Source organism: Thermobia domestica, chromosome 16 (assembly GCF_964235325.1).
Source record: "Thermobia domestica chromosome 16, izTheDome1.hap1.1, whole genome shotgun sequence".
NCBI classification, from domain to species: domain Eukaryota; kingdom Metazoa; phylum Arthropoda; class Insecta; order Zygentoma; family Lepismatidae; genus Thermobia; species Thermobia domestica.
The window spans coordinates 157,333,609-157,353,909 of NC_137469.1; the positions used below are offsets into that span (position 1 = coordinate 157,333,609).

Sequence of the window (20,301 nt, forward strand, 5' to 3'; positions counted from 1 at the left end):
ACGATAAATGCCTTAATTTGAATGGTGACTATGTCGAAAAGTAGTATTTGTGTGTGGCTTTCATCTGTATATAATAAAATTTGTTTCCTATACTTTGTTGATTTTTTATTCCAAAACGTAATCTACTTTCTGGATAGCCCTCGTATTACTCTCCTTTTAATCAATATTCCTTTCAATTAGAAAGAAGAAAAGACATTTTAGGAACTGTCGATTTTTGTACACTTAAAGAATAACTTGTGAATGGCTCTTCTTGTTTTGGGAAATGTTATCTCAATTAGTTTCAAAGCTGCTGACTAACATATCGAGCCCTTGTAAGAAGAAATGAAGGTACGCTGGAATTATTGCGCTCCAAAAGGTTAATACTTGGGCTATTTCCCGTTTCAATTAAAACGCAATTCATGTAGCTTTCGTAACTCCACGGCAAGACAAATAACCAATACGTACTCATGCCACGGCAAATATTATGTGGCACCATTTTTTCTAATAACCAGTAATACGAACAAAAACATTACATTTCCAAATGAAACTATATACATTAAGGGGTTACTTCAAAAAAGTGGGGGGAGGGGCAACTGCTCCCTCTTGCCCCCTAATCGACGCCCCTGCATACATATAATGCAAAAGGATACTACCGTTACAAATTTTTATTGTAACGGTAACGTATTATAAAAATATTGTAAGGTATTGTAAAGTATTGTAACGGTAACGTATTGTAACGGTATTGTAAAAGTATGCATGGTGAACCAGATGTTGCTGTGTATACCATTTATAAAAAAAGGTTATTTAAGCGAAGTCGAAAACGAGAAAACTATTTATTGAATTCGGAACTAATTCTTTTTAACCAATAAGTAAGAGAAAATAATGACAAAGAGAGCATCTTGTGGATTTCTTCCATAGCATTTTCTTCTGAATTGAAACTTCTGTCTCGTTTGGGATTCAAATGACGGGTCTGCTATCCTGACCATGGGCACTCGAAGGGGGAAGGGAGGGTGGAGTCCGACTCTCCGTGGCTCACAAAAATGTATACGTAATGTACAGGGTTCCCACTCGTCCTGGAAAACCTGGAAATGTCCTTGAATTTTGTCCTGGAAACATCCTGGAAATGTCCGTGAAAATGTATTTCTGTCCTTGAAATTTACAGAAATACTGAATGTCAGATTTTTTTATAATTATAATGAAGATTTTAATTAATTGCTACTGTTGTTTGCTATTCCTGTTTTGGTGCCGAATAATAATTTGTCATGATCCTGCATGTGTGGGTGGTTAGTGGACTTCGTTTCTCTTAACAGAATAGTTGGCTGGGAGAACTTCTCTCTTCTTTCATCCACTAGTCTGTCAACCCGTTCTTGGATGCTGTCTTCACTAGCGCTATCCACCAGAACCAGTATCAGTCTTCCATAATCAGTCTATTTTCGCAACAGTACTTATTCTTCAGTAAAATTTCATATGAATGCTATTTGTGACAAGGTCATATCTAGGTAAAACTCAGTTTCTTGCTATACCAAAGAAACTTCAAGCTTTCCTTAGTTGTTTAAATTAGGATTTCATTAGAAGGTAGTGATTCTTTTTACACAAAACTGTTGTATGGTTCGGAATAATTTAAAGATTTGTTGTTAATCGTAAAGAAGCTTTTGGCTTTGTCTCATGGACAGGCTGCTGTCTAACAAGGCTATAGCATAAATAAAGATCTGCTTGCTGAAAATATGAAGGAAAAATCATTGGTCGGTTTGAGATTGGTGTATGATAACATTTCCCATAAAAACCTTACTTCGATCAACATCACGAAAGAAATACTTCATCATGCCTTCCATGTCAGCGCTATATGGCAGAGCTGGGGAAAATTAGGACTGTTAAAAGAGAAAGTCAAGTGCAGAGCAAGAGCAAGTGAAGATGTACAGCAGCTGCAGAGAAAAAAAAAAGGAAATTGATGGAAACAAGTGAAACTTTGGAGACTAAATCAAACCAGCTTACACATGAAGCAGAGCAAAAATCTTGCTTTACCTTATTAACAAAATCAAATGCTATCCGTAGAGCTGCTTCGCTAAAGAAGAAAGAGGTTATGTCTATAGATGAGGAAATCACACAACTCCATACTCAGTTGAAAAACTTGTAGTATAATTTCTTTTTTCCCCCTAATTATATGTCACGCAATGATGTCATGTACGAAAAATAGATTTTTGTTGTTTGTAAATTTGTTCGTGCACAATTAAAATGTCATGTAGAAAGAATGAAAATACATGTGCTGGATCTTGGTGGATCGGGTGGCTATAATGTGAGTTGAGAGGAAAAAAAAAAAAAAAGCACATTACGCTCCTCTTTGTATATTTAATTATTGTATATTAATACTGTACTTGTATTAATATTCACTGCATAAGCTACTGTATTTTTCATTTCACTGTTGTGAGGTTTGAACCTACAGTTGCAATCCTGTTATACCTTCCTGTATTGAAGTCCTGGAAAATCGGTACTTTGTCTTGGAAACCTCCTGGAAATTTTTTGGGGAAAGAGAGTGGGAACCCTGAATATAGCAAACCACGTATATTAAATAACAAACGTAATATAGCAACCATAGAGTGGGCCCTTCCTAGAAAATTTTCTTCGGCCGCCCATGATCCTGACTGAGAACCTTTCACTTTGCTTTACCACTATTTTGGCATGGAGGGACTAAAAATATCAGTTGAGTACGAGTAGTGCAAATCAAAGGGGCACACATGCATAAAAAAATCGATTGTACAATTGATAATAATTTAGATCAACTTTAAGTCTAAAAGAAATCGATGAAATATATCACTGTTAATAGTAAACAAATTGAAAATAGTTTGGAAATGTATCGGTAAATATCGGTGTCCATTTGCCGATACCGATACTCCCAAAAGTGGCCGATATCACCGATACCGATACTGATATTTCGGTACATCCCTGCTGAAGAGTCGAAACAAAAATTCGTGTCGCGAATAACATCAAGATTATGTTTTTAAATATATAACCTGGAGCTACTGTTCTGTTTGGTGGTAGAATGTGAAGGGTTATTTCGTTGTGTGATGGTGTGAGAACAAACAGGATGTTCTATCTGTGAAAAATAGTATATTTTCGTGGAAATTGAAGGTCATAATGTTCGTCTGGAAGTACACGTCATTCACTTTGACATTTTATTTTAACTCATGAATCATTAAATTCCAATAGAACCGAATTGTGCAATAAACTTTAATATTTTCGGGGAAAGTCTGCCATTTTCCCATGATCCAGTGACAAACAACAGACAACATCGATTTTAAATCAGGAGGAGGGAAAGCTATAGGAAATGTCTCTTTCCTCTTGAAACGTGAAATTTTGAAAACGCTTGGACACGTATCTCTTTATTTGTAATGAGAAGTTTATATGCCAAGTGACTTCACCCTGATTTCATGGATTTGTGTGGTTGTATTCTGGTAAGAAAATTCTTTCTTATTCATTTTCGTAACAAAAGGAGTTTTCTGTCCAAATCTCACGTTTCTAGATATATTGATATGGCGTGAATTTTCAGTGAATAGCTTTCAGTCTTCCATATAATCGTACATATTGCTCCTCCCTCTTCGCTCATCTCCTACCAGGAGTTGAACTTTGGAACCTTATTTTTAATTAAGAGTTTATATAACGAATTTCACACCTTCAGCTTAAGCGAAATCTTACATTAATTAGTTTCTGAATAAATAATGGGAAATAAAATAGAAATTGCTTCTCTTACCTTCTTTAGAACGTGAATTTTCACAGACGCTGAAATACGTATTTAATTATTTTTATTTAAGAGTTTATATACCGATTTTCACATGCGGTGGCTCAGTGGTAGAGTTCACCTCTGGTGCATGGGGTCCTTGGTTGGGTCCCAGCTCGCGCCAAGTGAGCTTTGTGGTGGACAGACAGGTGTGCATGGTTTTTCTTAGAGTTCTCCCGTTTCCTCCCACTTTCTTCATTCCACCATTTCATTCATTTCTCATCACCGTCTCCTTTAGCCTCTCCGGCATAAGCATGGGACGTAAATCTTAAAGATTTCATTTAATTTCATTTCATTTCATACCAATTTTCACATCTCCAACTTAAGTGATCTAATCACTGCGAAATTAAAATACCGCTAATTTTACAGTAATTATGAAACATCTTCAAGTAGATAAACGGCAATCGAAATGTGGAACAAGAGCGCGCTAGACAGTATTATTTTGCATGCGATATCGTTATCTCGAGTCACCTAGTAGCTTTCCGTTTGCAGCCATTTAGAAAGCGAAAATAAATACCAATTTTCTAAATGGCTGGAAATCGAAAGTTGTAATAACGGTATCTCATATAAAATAATATTGTCTGGTGAGCTCTTGTTGCACTTTTCGATTATTTTTTTTTATCTGTTTGAAGATATCCCATAATTACTATAAAATTAGCGGTATTTTAATTTCGCCGTGATGGGCCTCTTAAGTGAAAGATGGCCCTCTCTTCGCAATAAATACTTTCTCAATGAAGAAAGAGAAAATTTCTATATTATAGTAATGACTATCTCTCTCCCACCCCTACCCCCGTCCCCAAGGAGCGGAATTATCCAAAATACTTAAAACACGTGTCTGGGTATTTATGAGTTTATAAACCGAGTTTCATGTTTCTAACTTCCTTACATATACTTTGTTAATAAGTGATGGGAAATGTCAATATTTCCTCTTTGCCTCTTAGGATAGGAATTTTCAGAACTGTTGGAAGACGTATTCTTTTATTTTTAGTTAAGAGTTTGTAAACGAAATTTCACACTTCCAACTTTAGCGAATCTTCACATTGAACACTTTCTGAGTAAAGAAAAGGAAATTTAGTTATTATAGAATTAACCCCATTTTTTCCTTTTAGGAGCGGAATTTTCGAAAACGCTGAGTTATGTTTTCCCTTGTTTTTATATAAGAAGTTGTGTACCGAATATCAGATACTTAAGCAAATTCTCACATTAAACACTTTCTCAATAAAGAAAGGGAAATTTGGATGTTATAGAATTTATCATAGTTATTTCTCTATGGAATAGAAATTACCCTAGTTATTTCTCTACGGAATAGAATTTACCCCAGTTATTTCTCTATGGAATAGAATTTACCCCAGTTATTTCTCTATGAAATAGAATTTACCCTAGCTATTTCTCTATGGAATAGAATTTACCCTAGCTATTTCTCTATGGAATAGAATTTACCCCAGTTATTTCTCTAAGGAATAGAATTTACCCCAGTTATTTCTCTATGGAATAGAATTCACCTCAGTTATTTCTCTATGAAATAGAATTTACCATAGTTATTTCTCGATTTAATAGAATTTATCCTAGTTACTTCTCTATGCAGGTTAATTTTTCAAGACGCTTAAATAAATGTTCCCTTATCTTTATATAAGGGGTTGGGTTTAAATGGAAAGATCGAAGACTCATAAGAAACTTATACAAGGAACCTACAACAAGTGTTAGAATAGGGAGGAAATGACAGAGGAGATTGCAATTGGAATGGGAGTTCGACAGAGATGCTGTATCTCGCGTACATTATTTAATATCGATTTAGAAGAGATAGTGAAAAAGAGCCTGAAAAATGAAAACTGTATTTCTGTAGGAGATAGAATGATTAGGTGTATACGGTTTGCAGATGATATGACACTTGTTGCAGAATGTAAAGAGAAAATCAATAAGATGTTGGAAAACGTGAGGAAGGGCTGTGAAGAATACGGAATGAAAATAAATGTTAGAAAGACAAAAGCATGGTGATTGGAACGAAGGGGTCGGTGTTAAATTTAGAAGTAGAAGAGTAGAAAAACAACAGATGACTAGTTTTTGATATTTGGATATTATTAGTGATGGTATGAAGTGTGAACGTGAAATAAAAGCAAGGATAGGAGTAGCGAAAGAAGCTTTTAGGAGGAAGAAAATACTGTTTTGTGGAACCTTGAATAATGAGTTGAGAAAAACTCATAAAATGCTTCGAGTGGAGTATTGTACTGTGTGGGTCAGAAACATGGACGTTACGCAAAGAATGATGAAAAACGACTGGAAGCTTTCAAAATGTGGATATGGAGAAGAATGGAGAGAATTAGCTTGGGCGAGTGGAAAACTAATAAAAAGTTCTTGAAGAGGAAGGGAAACTGCTTGAGACATTGGCTAAGAAGGAACTGTATCATGACGGACGTGCTGGAGGATATGATGGCACTAAAGAGGGGGAGAGGGTGAAGGAGACTACAGTTAAAGGACGATATCAAAACAGAAATATCGTACGTGAAGTCGAAAAGGTTAGCGGAAGACCGTGGAGCATGGAGTCTTCTCAGTTGCGACAAGTGATCTGCTAATAATGGCAGAATAACTATGATGATATTTTTATATAAGTTTATATATCGAATTTCTCGTCTCCAGTTTAAGTGAATCCTCACATTCGGCACTTCGTGAATAAATAAAGGGAAATTTCAGTATTATAGAAATTTCCCCCCTTAGGAGCAGAATTTTCATAAAGGGAAGAAAACACATACTGTATTCTTTTTTATTTTTATTTAAGAATTTATAAATCGAGTTTCACATCTCTAACTTAAGGAGTTGATTTTGAGTTTAATGTCCTTTTCAGCAGTGAGGCTATGTGACACGGGACCTACTGATTAACGTGAAATCCGAACCACATAAGTTCCCGCCAGGAATCGAACCCGGGTCTCCCACGCCAAAGGCGTGTACGCTAACCGCTTAGCCACGAAGGAGCTCTCTGTAACTTAAGGAATCCCCATATTCGGACCTTGTGAGCAATTAAAGGAAAATTTCAATATTAATGAAATTCCCCCTTTCAAATGTTCGAAAACATTGAAACACATATTTTCTTATTTTTATTTAAGAGTTTATATATTGAATTTCGTATCTTCAACTTAAGTGGGTTCTCACATTAGATACTTCCTTTATAGAGAAAGAAAAATTTGGATATTATCGAAATGGCCCAACTTCTCCCGATTAGAAGCGGAATTTTCGAAAAAGCTGAAACACGTTTTTTTTTTATTTTTTTCTTGTATTCAAGAATTTATATGCAGAATTTTACATCTCCAACTTATACCGAATCTTCACATTCGGCACTTTGTGAATAAACAAAGGGAAATTTTAATATAATTGAAATTGACCTTTTTTTCCTCTTTGGAAAGAAATTATCAGAAACTATTAAATACGTGTTTGCTTATTTGTAACTAGCAGAATATCCGGTCTTTGCACGGGGAGAGTACATTTCATTTTGGACATAAAGTGCTGAATTTTGATCTAAACCGCATCGAAAGTGTCCCTGTTCATCTCAGCGACTCCGAAAACTATGGATTCGGCACTAATATAAGTTATTTTCAATTATTTTTATATCTTCCCCCTCCCACAAGTTACAGGGCTGAATTTAGATTTAACTTTGTGGTGGACAAATACCGTGTGCGTGGGTTTTCTCGGGGTTCTCCCGTTTCCTCCCACTTTCTTCATTCCACCATTTCATTCATTACTCATCATCACCGTCTCCTTTAACCTAACCGGTATAACCGTGGGACGTAAAACTCAAAGATTTCATTTCATTTTTCAATTTAGATTTAAATGGCATCAGAAGTGTTACTGTTCATCTCAGCGATCCCGAAAACTATGGATTCGGCACTAATATTGGTCATTTTCGACCATTTTTATATATCTCTCCTCTCCTATCCTCTTAAGTTTCACCGTCAAAGTGAAATGATAAAACCACTCCCAAGCCCGAACGTCATCTATGTTGAAAATTTGATCGAGATTGGTCGAGTGGTTTAAGAGCCACTAAGTCATAAACATAGTCACTATCATTTATATATGAAAGATTAAACGTACCGAATTTCAAATCTGCAACTTAAGCGAATCCTCTCATTCGGAAATGTCTGATTAAACAAAGGGAATTTTGAATATTTTTTTAAATATCTCCCATTTCTACCAAGTTTCATCTCTCCAAATCAAGGGATTCGTGAGATACATTATTCTTAAGGGATATCTTGAAACCTTCCTTTACCCCCATTAGAATGGGTATTTTCAAAAATATTTCCTTTTCTCTTACTTTCGTGGCAAAATGAGTATTTTTTTAAATTTCCTGTAAATACCTATAGTAGTGTGGCCTAGGCGATGACGAGTCACCCACTTATACTCATTTTATATACTAGTATAGATTTTAAAAATGCAGAAGAATATAACATTTTTTCTAAACTTGAAGAAAAGATACTGGTACTGCACACAGACAGGAAAAAAGGTACTGGTAATGTGTAATTCAATTTCTGGGGGTATGTAATTTAAAAATCGTTTCCTTGATTGTCTCATATTCCAGAATGTACATTAGTGTATGTAAAATAAATGTTAATACCAGGATTAGGCACTATATAGAGATTAAAAAATTACGTAGAGATATTTCTGAATCATCCTTTATTAAAACAGAAAATCGAAGTTGAATAATATAGTTTGGACACAAAACAGGCATTTTCCTCGAAGGAAAAGACCTAGGATTTACATACTCTTGCCATAAATCCTTCCGTGTAATCAGCTTTCAGCGTTTGCCGATGGGGGGTGCAGTGGTTCAGTGGTAGAGCGTTCACCTCTGGGGCTTGGGGTCTCGGGTTCGATCCCAGCTCCCGTCAAGTGAACTTTGTGGTGGACAAACATCGCGCTCTTGGGTTTTCTCGGGGTTCTCCCGTTTCTTCCCACCTTCATTCCACCATTTCACTCATCTCTCTTCATCACCATCTCTTTTAGCCTAACCGGAATAATCGTGTAGCGTATTTACGATTTTGTTTTGGGGGGGGGGGGCTTTGCCTGAAAATGTGAAAATTCTGCAAGATATTTCATATACTTTACTATTGTAAGTAAGATTTCGTGGGGAGGGCTTAAGCCCGGAAGCCCCCTAAATACACCACTGGCTGCCACAATTCTTTTAAATTAATGTAATTCAGGGATATAATTGTCCTTAAATACTCCACCTAATTTGGTGGAATATATTGTAATATTCCGCACATGGCTCTGGTGATAAACAACTTGCACAACACGTGCATAGTTTACAAGCATTAACAATGTGCGTCATACTACGACTTACTACGGTGGCAGACGACAGGAACACTAGCGACACCACTGGTCATGTGACGACGAAGAACCACCAACGTCACCGTCACACTTGAACACCTATAAAACCAAGAGGATCACAGCGACTATCAGTCTTCGGCTGGTCACCTACATTCTCTTAGCTTGCTTGGAGCTTTGAGAGGAACTTTACCCAAAAGCCTTTAGCTTGCTCGGAGCTATAGGTCTCCTTTCCTACCCACTTAGCTTGCTCGGAGCTCTGTTGGGATTGCTAAACCTCAGTCACTCAGCTTGCGTGGAGTTTTGTGGCCTTTAACCATCCCCTGCTTGCGTTGAGCATTAAGTATCCTAAATTCACTCCATCTAGCTTGTTCGGAGCTCTGTGGAGATTCTTTCCTAAGCTGCTCGGGCTTCGGATACCATATTTTACCCAAGTATTAAGGGATTGTACATCATACTGATTTTTGTTACACTGTGTATAGAGAAAAGAGGATTTTATAATAAAACCTGGTAGTGAGGGAAAACGACTTCGGACTATAATTTGCTCTACCTATACCTGCATAAGCAGAACTTTACAATATGGAAGAAATATTTTATTTTATGGTGTTTGGCTATAGAACACACAGTGCCATACCCAGGTAAGCATTAACAAGTAGCGCAAAATTTCTCTACTCCGTTCACGCCTATGCGTGATATTTGTTTATAAATGATGTGAAAAAATAAACAGAACATTTTATTAAAAAACAGATTTTCTTGTATTGCATTCTTTCAGTATAGCTGACGATGTTATTTGTCATGGTATGACGTTAGGAGACTTAAACTTTGTTTTGACTTCTGTCGATCGTCTGAATAATAAAATCAAAGTACTTTAGTCTCTTGAAAAATTAACAATAAGTCAGTGAAGCTTAAAAATAACCTGAATATAGTTTATCAAAGGTTTTGTAAACAAATGTTCATTTTTCTTTCAGCGATAGCTTCAGCTAAAGTGTGCTTTTCAGGTTTATGTTTGGTAAGAGTTCGTTAGTACATATTGTAATAAACTTGTTTCTGAGCAAATTGTGCGTAGTACATAAATTCGGCAGTACATAAGTTTTTAACTAATGACAGAATCGAACCTAATCTATTTGAAATGTACCACTTTATTGTATTATACATTAAGGATATTCGAAGAACAAATTTAAAGTTTCTTAAGATGTTCTTCTCTTGTTGAAGATCCAGTTGATAAGTTAGCACACTAGGTTTGAGTAGCATGTAAAATTAGAATTTTATAAGAGAGGGAAATAAAAGAAATAAGGGGCCGCGGTGGCTCAGTGGTAGAGGCTTCACCTCTGGTGCTTGGGGTCCCGGGTTCGATCGCAGCCCCCGCCAAGTGAACCTTGTGGTGGACAAACACCGTGTGCGTGGGTTTTCTCGGGGTTCTCCCGTTTCCTCCCACTTTCTTCATTCCACCACTTCATTCATTACTCATCATCCCCGTCTCCTTTAGCCTAACCGGCATAACCGTGGGACGTGAAACTCAAAAATTTCATTTCATTTTCAAAAGAAAGAAATAAGAGACTGGAAAACTACATCATCTTAATTAATTTATTCTTAAATTAAAGATTCATGATATTGATGAAACGTAATTCTCTTCTGGTGAAAGCGACAAATCTCTTATCACCGGATTAATTCTCGTAGTCTCTTTTCAGCTTTTTTTTTTTTTTTTTTTAAGTTACCCTAAGAACAAAATAAGACGTGTTTTTCTCTTTCTTTTTAAAGCTAGAATACTTCGTAGATAAGTTTTCAAGTGGTGAAGCTTGAGAAGAACTCATCTGCAGTGATGATGAGCCGTATCAGTGTTGTTTCGTAAAGAGCTCGAACACGTAAACGAGTAACTTCTACAACTGACGAATTTATTTGCGTCAAGCTCTAACCTACTAAGAAGAAAGCAAACTAGAACACGAATTTAATACATGTAACAAGGCAATGACACATACATACAGCGGACAAGCAGGTAACAGGGTTAGGGTTAACACCGGGAGGTACCAGGATATCGAGCTCGTCATTGAATGATGAGGTGAATATTTGGTACAATATGAAACAAAGTGCGTGTTCATTTCTTCTTAATTGTCATATTTTTTAATTTTATTTTTGTTAGTTTCATGAATCCAGCTACGACAGAACGACTCTTAGCAGTTAAATGAAGTACTTTATAATGTGTCTATGGATAGCTACAAAAACTTCAAAACAAGAAACAAGAAGTGGAACGAAATAGCCTCTACATTGGGAATGACAGGTAAGATGCAGGAAATATTAGAGTGCAACAAAAAATTGAAAGGACAAACTGCATCTTCAATCCAGAATTTCAGGTATTTCAGCATTTTGCATTAATAATCATAAAATTTTGCTGGGAGAAGTAACAATTTACGTTCGAACTCTCAAAATCCTCTGACTTGAGCCTGCTGAAACGACCAGTAAACAATAAACAGTAACAGCAACAGTTTTATAGAGAGTAACAACTCTTTACAAAGTAATAAAATTTACAAAATCAGTGCACATTTTGAGAACAGGCGTGCGTAGCGTGTACTTAATAATAGAGAAACCTGTTAAAAGGAAAGGAGTAAGAGGTGAGAGACTGGAGGATTCAAGTTAGTTTCGAGGAGAGACAGAAGTTTGTAAGTAGAAAAATAAGAAAAACATTAACTTTATTTCCAGTTTTGCAAATGTCATATAGAAGGAAAATAGTAACAATTCATTAATACAAAAAAATATTCTATAACCAAAGCGCATAGAATTGGAGATCAGTAGTTCCTTTAAGAGGAAAAAGTCTATTAAAACTAAGAAAGTCATGCATATAAACTTATTTTATATATATATATATATATATATATATATATATATATGCAAACCATAGATGCCGTTAACACTTGCACCAGCTCAAGAAAGAAAAGATGCTAAAATATTATGGTTAGACAATATTACATATATATATATATATATATATATATATATGTGTGTGTGTGTGTGTGTAATATTGTCTAACCATAATATTTTAGCATCTTTTCTTTCTTGAGCTGGTGCAAGTATTAACGGCATCTATGGTTTGCATACTTTGTTTTGAGATCAAATTTAGATGAAAAGATAAATTGGTTATACACACAATGTAAATTTCAAGAGCACGACAAGTTTCCACAAGTTCGAAAATATGAAAGTTCTCATTATTTTGTGACACTTGTAACAGAAAGCTTTATAGTGTCGATCTTTCTTGTAAAAACCTCTAAATTATCAAAATAGTTTTGAGGCATTCGTGGCACGATCCTTCCATATACTTTTATTCCACTTATCTTTTCAGAAAATCTGTACGGAAATTTCTAAGTAAAGTGTAGACGAAGCGGGAAAGCTTCTTTCCAACCCAAACATATAATTTCACTTAAAAAAAAAAAAAAGTTTTTATTCATATCGACCAACCCAATATATGAAACTGAGTCATTATCAGAAGCTCACTACAAGGTCACTAAATAATCGGGCCGCTTTTATTGAGATACTTTATATGCACATATTTTTCTCAGAATATTTCCATATGACAACTTTTTCAAGTAGATTTGAAATTATTTCTTGTGGCCAAAAGTATGGATCAAAACGGAAGCATGCTTTTAAGATACGAAGCAGTGGTGTATTACGCATACTATTTGTTAACACTATGTTTCTTTTTTATAATTTCAGGTGAAGGAGTGAAAAAGAAGTGGCAAGTAAGAGGCACTACGCCAAATATCTCCGATCGCGCGACGCAACCAGACTAGCTGCAAAGCAACTACATCGCTTCAAACCCTTTTCGCAGGCAAAGCAGATGTCATTTCTTATAGGTTTTGTCCGGGAAGTAGTAAAACTGATTTTTTCCCGCAGAAACGTGGTGAACGAAGGGTGTTTTACTGCGCTGGACGGGTGGTTGCGGGTCTTTGCTAGCCAGTCGTCAGTCGTCTCCAAGCCAAGCCGGAGTGTAGATCGAGTTTAAGATGAACCCCTGTCAAACTGCCTTGTCTTTTTCTCAATGAGTCGTTTGTTAGAGCAGCGTTATGCGTTGAGGTTTTACGATAAACTGGATAAAGCTGTGAGTGAGACCCATGCACAATGGTCCAGACACCATCCAAAGTGAGTGACGATAAAGCTAACGTTTGTGTTTCTTTTGATTACGTCAAGAGGGTACTTAAAGCTAAAAACAGAGGATGGTCACTAAGGATAATCATGCACCACTTTAAGAGAGTGAAGGATAAGAACTATTTATTGCGGTATCAGACATATTATGATCAACAAGGAAACGGGAAAAAACTGGTCATATCGAAATTTATGTGGTCAAATTTTCAAGAGGCAAGAAATAATCTGTTAGCTGTCCATGATATTGATATCAGTGGATGGGCATATACAAAGGCTAGAGAGCTTGGGTTAACTGATTTCAAAGGTGGACCAATCTGGGTTTGGAATTTTAAGACAGCTCATAAAATTGTTACTAGTACAAACATGCTCAAACAGAAGAAGAAATTGAGAATTCGGCGATCGCATTTGGTATTTGAATTCACAGACAAAATCGTCCCAAATTATTATTCTGCTGAAATTCTAAATACCGACCAATCTGAATTCAATTATGAAATTCACAGGGATCGCACACTATATCACATGGGTCCATTGAGAGGAGGTTCGTTGGAGTAAGCTCAGCGTGTGGAATGTCTTATTCATATACAATTCAACCCATTGTCTCCATGGAAGGCAAATTACTTTCCCCTCTTCTTATTGTCTTACGTGAACCAAGTGGTGCATTTGGTCCTATTATGAAAAAGCAACTGATTCGTCCTCCAAACGTGTATGTAACGTGTTTCAATTTTGGTAAAGTGGACAAGACTATTCTTGAACAATAGCGGAATAGCTGCCTCTCTCCCAATGTTGAAACAAAATATTGCCTAGTCTTTGATTCAATTTCTCTCTATCAGTAACATCTGTTTTCACTACCGGATAAACATGTCGAAATATCAGCCATTCCGCTTGGTGTAACGTCGTTGATCCAACTTTTAGATGTATATTTTTTTCCGTCAATGGTAAAGGTTTGCCAAGCGATTTGTGAGCGAATTGTGCTCGATCATATTGATATAAACCGTAATACTATTATCAATCTGCACGCACTTATTCATAATCAGTTCAGTGCTCCAATATTCACGCCTGGAAAAAAGCTGCATTCCTCGTTACTTATGATTGATGCTCCCAACAGTGTTCTCTGGCAAACTGAAAATTCGAGTTGCTTAGCTCCCGACTGCACAAATGACTAATTCATCCACTGTGCTTACTGTCGTGTATATGTATGCTTACAGGATTGATTCATGAAGTCTCATAAGTTTGTATAATTCCCCTGTATGAGCTGCAGCAATTACACGAATACACATTGTACAATACACATTGGGCCGTGGAGAATTTCTAATTTGAAACAAGTTTACACGAATCCCGCGGGGTCACTTCACAAATGTACCTTGTGAGACTTGCCATTGAAGTTAATTGTAAAAATTGTGAGGCTTAAATTACGGGATAACAGGAAAAGAATTAAGGAAGACGTGGAAGAGAACGGAGCAAATGTGAACTAGTGTCAGCTTACGTACGCTGATTTATCATAGATTTTTGCTTGTTGGACTTAGTGTATTTTATCAGGAGCTGTACCAGAATTATCATAGCACAAGTACCTCTTTCTCCGAGTTTTTTTTTTTTCTAAATATTTCATGGAAACTTTTAGATGTCATCAGTCGGAATTATTTCCAGTATATTCATTTTGTTGTTATAAGTTGATGAAGGAAACAAACTGAAAACAAACAAACTAAATTATTCATGAACATTGTGATGTTCTCAATTTTTGTGAGGATATGTCTAACATTTTGTATTGCTAGTATTTATAAGTCGCTGTAAGAGGAAAGAAATCCAGATCAATACATACAAAATTTAAAAGCAAATGTTTTTTTCTTTATGTTTAGTGAATATCTTTTGCGAAAGTTATACAGTATGTTTAAAAATCCGATGACCAAACTCCGGGAGGCGATTCCGTGTATCAAATGAAACAGAAAATTCTAATAAACATGAGTCAAAAATCGCCTCCTTGCCAAGTTACAAGCTATTGAAAACAGAAAATAAAATTTATATATAGCACGAGTAGTAGGCGATCTACATAAAATATCCGTATTTTAAATCCTCCGGTATGGACACAAGGAATTGCATATAGGATGTTGGGGTACGGGAAAATAGTGAAAGGTTTTCATCTTAATGAGTCAGCAAAAAAAAAAAAAAAAAAAAAGAAGAAGTTTTGCTCCGGTTTCAACAATCCAGGAGTACCAAGGACCTACTCTGAATTCCCTGCCGGGGATGGAGGGATACGTAGGACCATCCCCCTTAACCCTTTAGCGCGCAGCTTTGGAATATATGCAAAGTTTACTTTGAAATTGTATTGCACCATTTAGTTTCTAGTTCGGACATAGAAAAACAGCTTTGCGTATCAGCTAAGATGCCCTTTCACTAATGAAGTTCTGAATTTCCCGCTAGATGTCATAGTAAGCCAGAGTTGGTCTCTTTGTCTTACTTGCTGCACGAGGAGTTGTCATCTTGTCATTTTTGAACTTTCTTTGCTCGTTTATGTGCACATGTTTTGAACTTTTTTTTTTTTTTTTTAATGTTAGAAGTGTAATGAGTGCAATGACCTGTTACGATGGTCTTCGTCGCCGAATGTATATAAGGGTGGCCCAAAAGTAGGTATACACCCCTACATTGGTCAAATATAACATTCTAGCTTATGGGTTTATTTGCCACGTCTGTACTAAGCTTAAGATATAAGTGAAAAGGCTTTGAGAACAAATAATAAAGAAACTAAGTCTATCTGATGGATAACAATAAGAAATTATATAAAAAGCAATAAGTTGATCAATACCAGGCTGTATAACTATTTTTGGGCCACCCTCTATGTCTACTATTATAAATATAAAGAACTCTTTATTATTATTATTATTATTTATTATTATTATTATTATTATTATTATTATTATTATTATTATTATTATTATAAGCTACTTTATTGCTAGCTCACCGTAAATACGTAAATAAATCACATGGATCCTGTCATGTGCGTATCGGTACAGTATTTCATCTCATTTCAGTTATGGTTACATATCACGAAGTATTCTTGAGTTTTACTAATGTTATACAACTACGAGTGTGTGTTCTCCTGGCGCACTACATTAACATAACTTACAAATACGTCACTGAGTATACTGAAATTAGTGTATATATGTATACAGCAACAACAATCTGGTTTGTAAATAAACTACTTTTTAATTATTTGAGTTGTAGGAAATTTCATGGTAGGATCAATCCATACGAAGTGATCCAGAGCAGGTTGCTCGACCATGTCCAAAAATTATAGAAGTTTTAGTGTAATGAACCTTGTGTAAGAGAAGGTCAATAACAGTATTCACTTTGTCGTCTGTACAAGTGTTCCTGAATGGCGGCCATCTTTGTTGTCGGTGGAGTGAAAATATTTGCAAGCGTTTACGAAAACTACAGTTGCTCAGGACGTACAAATCAGACGAACACCAAACAAAAACGAATGTTTACAGGAGAGACTGGGGTACACGGAGAATATATACTTTTGCTTCTAAATAAATATGCAGTTTTGCAAAACAATACATGAAATCACCAGAAAAAACTACTGAAAATTACACTTTCAAAGGGGCTGTATTTTGGAATGGCATAAAGTGAGGGGGGGTCATAAGTTTGTTCTTAATACTATTGCATGTAAAGAGTTTACAGAAATATCCACAGCTATGATACTACTGACACCGTAGATTTATGGGAGTCCAGAGGTTGAAGTTTGTAATTTTGATGCCATTTTTGGAGCGTAATATCTCAGGTCAAAGTGCTAAAATTTGCTGCTTAGGCCACAAAGTAATTCTGTATGTGAGTAAACTATTGCAGAAAATTCAGGAGAAAAAAGTGAGGGCATAGTAAAAATGCGAAGAAAGTTCGTGCGTGACGATGGTCGTAGTCCGGAAGAATTTAAATGTTTGGATTTGTTTCATGCTAGATGTCAAAAACTACGCATAGTGCAGCAATTAGGACCGCTTTTGTTTGTGTTCAGTTGTGCAAAAGCTTGCGAGTGGCGTTTGTTCCATCTTTCTAAATCCATGATCATTGCCACATCTGCATGGTAAGGGGGTTGGCTCCCCCTTGCACTCATTGTCGAACTGTACCGCGGTATTAAGGCTCTTAGTGTATCAGCAAATTGTCATTGCATGCATATTATCACCACCGTCTCTTTTAACGTGGGAGCATAATCGTGGAGGTCAAACTGAAAACTGAAAGAAAGAAGCTAGTAATCATGTTTTAATATATACATTTTGCTTAGGAGTTAAGATGAAGCGAGTGAAGAGTTACTGGGAATATTAAATAAATAAAAATAGAGTTAATGAATGATGCAACTAACAGGCACTACTGCTCTAAACAAAATTACGGTGCTAAATATGGAATCTACAACGACAAACGATTACGAGGTGAAGAAAGTAGAATTTAGATATGTTTCGTACAGTTTTTGCATCTTGTATATTTATCTGAAACCCACCAGAAATAACACAGGCAATAGAGATAGAAATAAGTCACGCTTGAGCGATCAATATCTTCAAAGGAATAAATACAGTAGATTTCATTTGTTTTCAAGCTTACGTTCCTTTTTAAAACAGGCTATGAAGAACGGAGGTATAGTTGAGTATGAAGTTTGAGGCTCAGGTAATCTACGGTCAGTTGAATCCTGGTTTCCGCATTCTTCGAGATGAACCTGACTACAGTAGTTGGGATCCAAAGAAAGAAAGAAAGAAAGTGGTATCTATAGAAACAGTTTGTGGCAAATTATTACGAATGAACACAATGTAAGAGGTTCTGAAAGAATTCAGACGTCTAGCATTCTTCCTTTCCTGAAAGAGCACACTTTATTTGGAAATAGTTTGCATAGTATTTATATATCGATGTGTTGTTTCTATGTTTGACATGAGTTCAACTTTAATTTGTTAGCAACTAATTGAGAGAGAGTAATATTTTAAAATAGTATTTGGTGACATAGCTTGTTTCTGGTCATTTTAAAAAAATAAGTTTTTGACCAATATGTGTTACAAGTTGTCCTTCCTTTGCTACAAGCAACCTCACCCATAAGGATATAATAAGCTGAAAGAACGGTTAAAAATCCAGTTTTTATGTATATCAGTATATATATATATATATATATATATATATATATATATATATATATATATATATATATATATATATAGGAAGAATGTTTTCAGAGATAGGAAATACATACTTTTATCATTTGTGCATTGTTTCCTGTTTGCTTCCATTTCTGAATGACTACCAAGTATTTTTCTCACTTCGTTTGTGCACATCGTTTGTTTCTACTAGACGCACTAAATATTTAATTGTATCCTTAGCATAAAGCAGGTGGACAAAACGTTTGTGGAATATAGTGTTTCTGCATGTATTTAATTCTTAATGATAGAACGTACAAGCTACCGGCAGAACGCTTCTCTATAATAAGAAAATTGGAAATTATATTTCGTATTTTAGTACCAACAGAATGGGAGTTCGAAGAGAGCATTTCATTGTACTAATATGCTTTATAGATATATACATGTAATTCCTTTTTGTGCTAAATCTATATCTAATCTTCGTTCATAGTATTTCGAATAAATATGGCAGGATTTCCACGATGACGTCTTTCCGGAAGGACGTTCTATCAATAAGAATGCTACGGCAGAAGAAAAATATGACATGTAACGTTAACTTTTAATTTTAGGTTTGAAGATGAAAATTGTTCAGAAGATATACTCTTCCCTAACAAAAGGCATTTTTTGGAAAACTTTCATTACTTGTATTCTGAAAGTTTGGAAAATGAAAGTGAGGGTCAGAAAGAAGAAAACTATAAAAGTAGTAAGAAAACTACCAAGAGTCGTAATCGTGAACGTAAATACAGTTGTGAACAGTGCGGAAAAGCATACTATACCAGTTATTGTTTAAAGAAGCATTTAAAGACATTCCATTTAAATGAAAGATCGTTTATCTGTTCAGTATGTGAAAAGTCATTCTGTTTGAAAGACCGATTAAAAAAGCATATGATGATTCATACTGGTTTAAGACCTCATTCCTGTAAGTTCTGTGACAAGACTTTCACAGGAGCGAATGACCTCCGTCGACATGTTAGAACTCATACAAAGGAGAGGCCATACAACTGTCAGCTATGTGATAAGGCTTTCGCCGAAAAGGGAACACTTAAAAAACATGAGAGAATGCACAGGGGAGAAAAGCCTCACCAATGCAAGGTGTGTTTCAAATCATTTTCGTGTATTACTGGACTTCAGTATCACAAAAATATCCATAGTGGTGAAAGGCCGTATAAGTGTTCAGAGTGTGGTAAAGGCTTTCTAGGAAGTAGCAATTTAGCCGCTCATCAAAGGACTCATATTAAAGATACAATTTATCCTTGTGAACATTGCAAGAAATTATTTTCTGACAGTCGGTCTTGTCGTAGACATATACAGAGAAAACATCCAGGTGTTGATGGAAGAAACAAAATATCTAAGTGTAGCAATAAATGACTGACCCATGCGTGGTAATGATATATTTCGTTTGGTTTGTAAATAATGTAAGAAAACTATTTATTGATGTAAAGTAAAATGTTTTGCACAGAATTAAGAAAATATTTAGGACACGTTTTTGATTTTTATTTCTCCTTTCTCGAATTCAACTTTCTATAACATGTTTTAAATTTCGGATACTATCAAACAGCTGGATATGCACTAGATATTGGATTTTGCAATCATTATGAAATATGATTCCAAGCAAAGCTATTTGAATGGTCTAACATGTTACCAATGAACATCTTTATTTGGAAACTATTTGCTTTGCTTCGATTTGTGTTTGCCAAGTATGATTTTATTTTGACAAGACTGATCAGACAAAGTGGAGCGTGTATAAATGAATGTTGCGTGTATATATATATATATATATATATATATATATATATATATATATATATATATATATATGTGTGTGTGTGTGTGTGTGTGTGTGTGTAGGAATTATTCCGAAATTTTTTATTCAACATGTTTTATCCATCAATATTTCAGTAAATTCGAAGAACAATGCTCAATAACTCGTATGTATCAAATAGAAGTATCGTAACCTAAGTTGCGATGCTG

The 20,301-nt window shown here is 35.5% G+C and overlaps 1 protein-coding gene across 6 annotated transcripts in view; it reads left to right on the plus strand.

The window, feature by feature from the left end:
• LOC145673480 (uncharacterized) overlaps positions 1-19,951 on the plus strand; it is a 129,899-nt gene extending 109,948 nt beyond the window's left edge. For 2 of the 6 annotated variants that reach the window (XM_081743220.1, XM_081743219.1), the window contains exon 3: positions 18,900-19,951. In XM_081743220.1, coding sequence (XP_081599346.1) covers positions 18,900-19,698 — 799 coding nt within the window. In that variant the 3' untranslated portion in view covers positions 19,699-19,951. Of the gene's footprint in view, positions 1-12,760; positions 18,329-18,899 lie in introns of those variants that run through there. The other 4 variants (XM_081743218.1, XM_081743215.1, XM_081743217.1 and 1 more) reach the window with 3 other exon arrangements.
• Positions 19,952-20,301: the final 350 nt, after the last annotated feature.